The sequence below is a fragment of the Sipha flava genome, unplaced genomic scaffold (assembly GCF_003268045.1).
Source record: "Sipha flava isolate LNK unplaced genomic scaffold, YSA_version1 232_pilon_pilon, whole genome shotgun sequence".
Taxonomy (NCBI): Eukaryota; Metazoa; Arthropoda; class Insecta; order Hemiptera; family Aphididae; genus Sipha; species Sipha flava.
In genome coordinates this window covers 1307084-1314307 of record NW_020272869.1, presented here as the reverse complement: position 1 = coordinate 1314307, position 7224 = coordinate 1307084, and the positions used below count along the sequence as shown (strand labels likewise).

General features: G+C 25.4%; 1 protein-coding gene across 1 annotated transcript; it reads right to left on the bottom strand.

Annotated features, from left to right (window-relative positions):
- Positions 1-1149: 1149 nt before the first annotated feature.
- Positions 1150-6972, bottom strand: LOC112683652 (nuclear cap-binding protein subunit 3-like). Its single transcript, XM_025554785.1, has 8 exons — positions 6492-6972; positions 6332-6438; positions 6116-6258; positions 5878-6044; positions 5649-5817; positions 5385-5570; positions 2179-2371; positions 1150-1719 (listed from the first exon to the last, which is right to left on the bottom strand). Exons 1-8 carry the CDS (start codon positions 6633-6635, stop codon positions 1332-1334), a joined length of 1497 nt encoding a protein of 498 aa, XP_025410570.1. The 5' UTR covers positions 6636-6972; the 3' UTR covers positions 1150-1331.
- Positions 6973-7224: the final 252 nt, after the last annotated feature.

Here is a 7224-nt window from a genome sequence, read left to right as displayed (position 1 = left end):
ATAAACTATTTGTCCTACCATCAGTATTTTTATTTGTGTAAAGGGAATTCTTTTAATGTTTTAATTTCGTTCCACATTTTGGTTGGGGAAATATGACTGTTTAAACTAGATGTAAAATTTTACCATGACTTTTTTCACTTTTAAATAGGTAACGGACTAGCGCTTTGTTTTTTTTTTAATTGTATAAAATCGTAAAGGTCTAATGTTTGTTTGTATCAGTTAAAGGCAGTTTTTTTCCCCGTATAGCTTGTTTAATAGTTTTATTACACCAAGGGACTGGAGGTCTCTTGCCAGAGTAGCTAATTAACTAGAAAATGTTTAAAGCTGTATTTATAATGAGGTTGGTGAACAGTTTTATCTTTTCTTCTATATTATTAGTATTTGTCCAAGATGTTGATTCAATATTTTTTATCAATTTCCATTTGGTATGTATTCCAATCGACATTTTTTAATTTCCATTTTTTAATCCCAGTATAATAATTATGGGAATTGATGTAATTGAGCGTCATGATGATCATATGATTTTAATGTATAAAAAAGTGATAGCATTTTTAGAATATCTAAGATTTAATATAAATAACTAAGTAGGATTCAAAATTTAAACTTAAAAATTTTATTAAACTAAAAATGTCAAGTAAAATATTTAATTTATAGTTAGTTTTCACAAGCATAAACCAGTCAGTTTTTTTGTAATAAAATTAATAAAATTTTATTTTTAAATATTGTACAATAGAGTTAAAACTGTCAAATTAGTAACAAAAACATTGTATTTATACATTTTTAAATTTTTTTTTACAAATATCAGGAAAAATATTGCAGATATATAAATATAACATACCTAAATATATTTTTGAATAAGGTATTAACTTTTCCAAATCACATATTTTTCTATAAGTCTTTAAGTGAATAATTAATGGATTAATGAATTAGCACGCTTAAATCATTGATAAATAATGGAAAAAAACCAATAAGACTAACAGTTGTTCAACTGCAGTAATTTATTTTAAATAAATCATAATCTTAAAAATCTAAGTTATATCAAATTTTCATACATTACTTAGAGCTATAATGTAATATTATACAACTTACCAAAGTTAATTTTGTTAAAATTAAAATTTAATGGAATAAATTAGGAATTATCAATAACACAGTAAAAATATAAAATTATACAAATAATTGTGCTTTTATTTGTACAACAATAAAATAAAAAAATAAATGGTTGTAAAATTATGTAGAGTATAATGATTCATATAAATAATTGAATATAATTAAGATTTATAAAATCAAATGTTAAGTCAATTCAATTCAAAATTTAAAAATGAACTCACTTGTTAACGCCGATTTGTACGCTTATAATATTTATCATTATTAATTTGTATCTGAAGTGGAGATACAGAGCGAGCATTATAGCGATGGCCATGTTTTCTATGAGGTCCTAGTCTACTTTTTACATGCCTCTTTTCATACACATCTTCATCACTTGTATAATCACCATCATCTTCATGTAAATACTGGCGGCGTGGAATATCTCGACGTGTTGCACGACTGAATGGAATATCTGAATATTCTTCATCATTAACATCTTCAACATCTACTTCAAAGGACTCATCATCAATATAATGGTGAGCTTTTGCAGCTCGGATAGCTTTAGCAACTTTTGCAGACACTATACGTCCATTGAGACGTTCACGTAAGTCATTAGCTATATTTACTTGATGTCTAATTATAAAAAAAATACATAGAATAATTATTAAAACATTTTTGTTTAAAATATTGAATAACTAACACACTTAATTGAAGTAAATAATAAAGGAATAGTCACTTAAAGAAAAATAAATTGAAATGCATTATATGTAAAGTATGTAAAGTTAAGGAGGTTTAAAAATTAAAAACTACAGTTATTGGAGAATCAATATTTTCTTTAAACTTAAGTTTTTAAATTATAGTACAGTTTCCAGCAACCTTTTTAGACCTTTGGGTCATATTCACAATTTAAAAAGGGTTCACGGTCCAGACAAAACAAAAAAATTATATGATATTCAATGAAATTTCCTAGTATTGGAATTTAATGCAGATCATATAAAAAATGTAAGGGCCTGATATGGCCTGCGGGTCACTGGTTGCTGATTGTTGTTTATAATGGAATGATGATAATTATTCAATTATAAATAATCTAACCTTGAATTTGAACTAGAATTCACACGTTTTCTCATAGTATTCTGTGATTCATCATCTGCATACATACGCATTCTTGGAATTTTGCTTTCTCTATATCTGGCTTCATTGTAATCATCTTCATCATCATCTTCACTTGCAGCGCCTGAAGATGATGTAGGTGGTGGTGGAGAAGGAGTACGTACTTTGGATTTATCTAAAACGATTAAAAAAGTTAACAATTAACAAGCTTTATAAAAACTATACCCAGTATTCACTATATATATATTTAAATTTATCAAACATTACTTTAACATTTTATTATTTTTTAAAAAAAAACCACGAATTATAGTAAAAATTAAAAAATTATTAACACATACATACATATATACAAATTACATACATACATATTATAAATAAAATTACAATTCAAAAAATTTAAATATATGCGATTCCTTTCAATAAGAATTTTTCTTCTACCGTATTCAATCTAACGATTGATTTGCAGCAACTTTCTTATTTTAATAAGAATTCAATAATTATTATAGGTAAATTTAAAATTAACATTTACTATTTATCATGATAAATATTATTAAAAAAAATAAGATTGAAATGGTCAAATTATTATTGAGAATATAATGTACATTTTATTGCAAATAGCAGAAAAATTAGGTTTTTAACAACTACTAAAATTTTAAATTCATACAAAACAATTTTTGAATTTACACAATTTTTTTAAGAACTTTATCATATTAATATAATACATATTATGCATTAATTCAACCAGAAATGGGCAAAATAATTGAAAATAGGTATCTAGGTACTAGATATATAAATTTCTACCCAAAGATGCATTTTTTTCACAGTTTTAGAGTAAAAGGATTAAATTAAAAAAAAAAAAAAAATTAAAATATATAAAATATAAATAAAATAAATTATTAATGACTGATATAAAATAGATCAGTGATTAGGCTTTATGACTTATTTTTATAACTCTTAAATTATTGCTTTTAATGAACTTTCTTATGTTTTGAAATACTATAAAAATACCTTTAAAAATGTCTGAAAATTATAAATTATTTAAACTTTAAATTTCACTTAAACATATAGTTAAATACAATTATGGTTAAAATATACATTTTGATATACATGAATGTAATATTTCATATTAATATAATAGCAATATATAAATTTGAAATTCTGTATTTGTACATTCTGTGGTTTTGAAAACAATGGAGTTATACTCATATTTTCTCCATTGACCTTATGAATAAAAATGGCAGAATCCAGTATTGCAGAACTTTAACTATGATGTCTAAGTTAAAATTACATGTATAAATATCCACTACCAAATTTCATTAAGATGATTTTATTAAGTTATTTATTTATTGTATTAACACCAGTTAGCAATTGTATAGGTGAATACAAGTATAAGAATATATGTACAGCATAGAATAGAAATACAATTAAGTAAGTGCAACAATTAAGATAGGCATAAAAAAGTATAACAAACCGAAAAGTTATAATTAGTGTAAACAATGTGAGGGAGCGTTGTTAAGAAAGAGTAGCATTCAGTGCATCGGATGGTTGAAACCATAAAAAAAAGAATAAGGAGGGATAAAGAAATGATTATGGATTTTAGTGTTATGAGAGGGAACACGTAGTTTTATATCAAATAAAATTTTAGGAATTTCCAAAGTACCATTAAGAACAGACAAAATGAAATTGAAGTCAGCTTCAGAGCAACGAGTTAGAAGGTAAGAGTATATTTAATTTAGAGCAAATCTGTGAAAAGTCGTGTTGTGGGTGCTCTATTTTATATCCTTTTAAATTATAACTATACCCTTTTCTTTTTTTAATAACATAATTTATCAAAGAATTACCATTCTTAAAATAATAAAAATGATTTTATTTTTGTCATTAGACTATATTTAAAAGTAGATATTATTAATAATTTAATGAAACTATTAATTTTAAATACTCCTAGCAAAATTTTAAAGAATTCTTTGAAATTAAAATTGATTTATTTTCTTTAAATATAACATTTAATAATAAAGAAATTGACAAAATAGTTGTTTTTAATTAACATTTTATTCTTAATACTTCTACCATAAATATTTTGGAAAATATTTATATATTTAATTTAAATTAATTATAAACAGTTACTATCATTTTGTAATTATTTTAACAAAAATAATAGATAAAACAATGTATCACTCATAAATGATTAAAATAGGACAATTTAAATTTTAAAACAATATATTTTTTGTAATTTTTAAAATAAAATTAAAATTATTACATTATGTTAAATCACAAAAACTATAATGTTTTGGTTTTGTACTATCCACAGAAAATGTATTAACATGTTTAAAGTAATTACATATTTTAAGAAAGTTAGTAATATTGAAAGTATTGAGAATTAAAAATCCTAAATACACTATCACCAAAAAAAATTATCTTATAATTTTTTTTAAAGCTATTTATTTTAAAAATATATAAATCATTTGAATATTGAATATTGCGTAACATCAAATTGTTTTTCACATCCTACTTTAATGACAAAATTCTTACAGTATAGGACTTTACCGTAAGTTGAAGACACATTGACACCAAACTCTATTAAATAGCCCTTTAAATGACTGTTAATCTTTCAACATTTTAATGTTAAAACAGTATACAAAGATGAAAATTGACACAATTTAAGAATAAATACACATACACAGATTGCAGAACCAAGACCAAATAACTAAATTATTAACGATTGATTAAAGTCAGTGCAATGAAAATTGTTGGTATTATTTGTAGAATTATTAATGTCCTATTGGAAATGTTATGATGTAAACAACGTGTTTACTGTTTATAAATATAATCAATCTAATTAGAAACCATCAAGATATATTTATAGGAAAAACATTCATCTAAGAACAATCAACAACCATATTATATAATCAAAATTTAAAATTATATTTTTAAGATAGGCATCTAAAATAATAAACTGGAAGAAATATGATCTCAGAACAAAAAAAAACCTCAAAATATGCATTTAAACGCAAAATAAAATTTTAAGACTAGTTTTATGAAAGTATTAAACGTTATTTATTTAGTTCTCTGCTATTTTTATGATTAAACAACACAAATATGAAAATGCTACTAGTCATCTGCCCTAAACATTAGTTATATAATATAATATACTAAAATATCAAATAATATTAATTAATAAAAATACTTACATTTGGCATCCATAGCATTGTCATATTGGCTCCAAGTCTTTGCTATAGCAGTCCAAGTATTGATTCCAGGATTTTTGGCTAATTTCCACCGAACATCATCTTTCAATACTTCATCACCAATATCAGGATGATTAATAACTGGTATAAACTTACGTTTACGACTTTCAGGTGAAAACATTTCATACTCTATAAAACATTTATATTCACAAAAACTATAATATTATATTGGTGCATACTGCATAGTTAAAATTGTTCTTCTATTACCTCCATCTTCTGCATCAATATTTTTGTTCTTCACATCTTGTTTGTCATGTACTGTGCTATATCTCATCAGTATACACTTATTTTTAGTATGTGGTTTAATTGCTTTTCGCCACATCCCTGGTGGTAATTCATTACCAACACAACTAACATAATCTTCGGACACCAAAACCTATAACATTTTTTTTTTTTTTTTATAAATAAAATATTAAAAGTTTAAATATCAACTTACATCATCTTGATCCATGTGATCATCATTTGAATTATCATTTAATTCTCTAGCTTCATCATTTAAATTGTCTTCAACTACAGACGTAAGGTGTTTAAGTTCACGTATTGGACGGGTTAATTCCAATAATGCTTTTGTAGGCATTCGGTCATCTAGCCACACAACATTACCTAAAAATATTAAAATAAAAATCATGTGCATGCCCAATATTTTATTAACATTCAACAAATTATCAACTAACATTCAGAATTAGATATCCATTCTAAAAATTTTGGATCATACTGATCAAAATAACTTATTATATCTTTAGTAGTCATTCCATTGACTCCATGTAAATGTAAAGCATTTAGTTGAATATCTTTGTTATTTTTATTCATGCCCAAACTGTAACGTAAAAAAAATACAATTTAGACACTGTCTAGTTTAAATTTCTATAAAATGCACTTCCTCATCATACCTATTTAAAATATATTGAATTTGTTTATCTGTGATGTCACAAGAATTATGGGTAGACTGTTCATTTCTGTTTGACACTGTTGCGGTTTGGAAAGTATTCCTATTCAACTGATATCCAATACATTAAAAAATCTATGAAACAATGTAAACATTTAACGTACTTTGGTTCTGTTTACTAAAACTGACTGATTCGTTCTCGCTGATGTACTATTATTGTCCTGCTGTTCATCTTCGTCACTGTCTAACAGCTCACCAGGTTCTAGAAATTCGGCGGACAAAATATCGTCGCTGTCACTGTTGGCCATGATTAAATCGTATAATAACACTGCAATCCGATATAAATTCAACACATTTTCCCGATTGAATAGGAAAAATAAAGAAAAATAATAATAGTAATGATAAGCGACGGACAAAACGGTGTACTACCGAAAAGCGCACAAGGACAACAAGCACGGCACGGGGGTCGCGTTCCGTACTCAAGTTGATGCGTACGTAGTTACGCGCCGTTATCAATTAAAATACGAAGAGTGGAAAAGCGTTTAATTTTTAGAAAAATCGACCGAGATAGTGATTTGATAATTATGATTTTCGAACACGGCTGTAGATAATGATTTCAAAACACGATTAAAGAAATGTTTCAAAATAAAATGTGGTATCAAGAGCATCAAAATGATATCACGGTACAGGTTAACTCAGGATGGTCAACTTTGCTCAGTGCCACCATTAAGTAACGCGGAAAAAAATATTGTACACCATTATCAGTGTTGGCGGTTGATTTGAATTCTAAATGTATTATCTACAGAAGAACAAACTACAGTTATATTATTATTTATTTGTGTATGAATCGCTAAACACAAAAAGAACACATGTCTATGTAATAAAATTTTTCAGGAA

Coding starts and splice junctions, on each gene's coding strand:
- LOC112683652 (XM_025554785.1), bottom strand. CDS start 6,635: ATGGCCAACAGTGACAGCGACGATATTTTGTCCGCCGAATTTCTAGAA. Junction 6,259..6,331: donor ATTCAATATATTTTAAATAG/GTATGATGAGGA, acceptor TTTACGTTACAG/TTTGGGCATGAATAAAAATA. Junction 1,720..2,178: donor AATTCTAGTTCAAATTCAAG/GTTAGATTATTT, acceptor TTTTATAATTAG/ACATCAAGTAAATATAGCTA.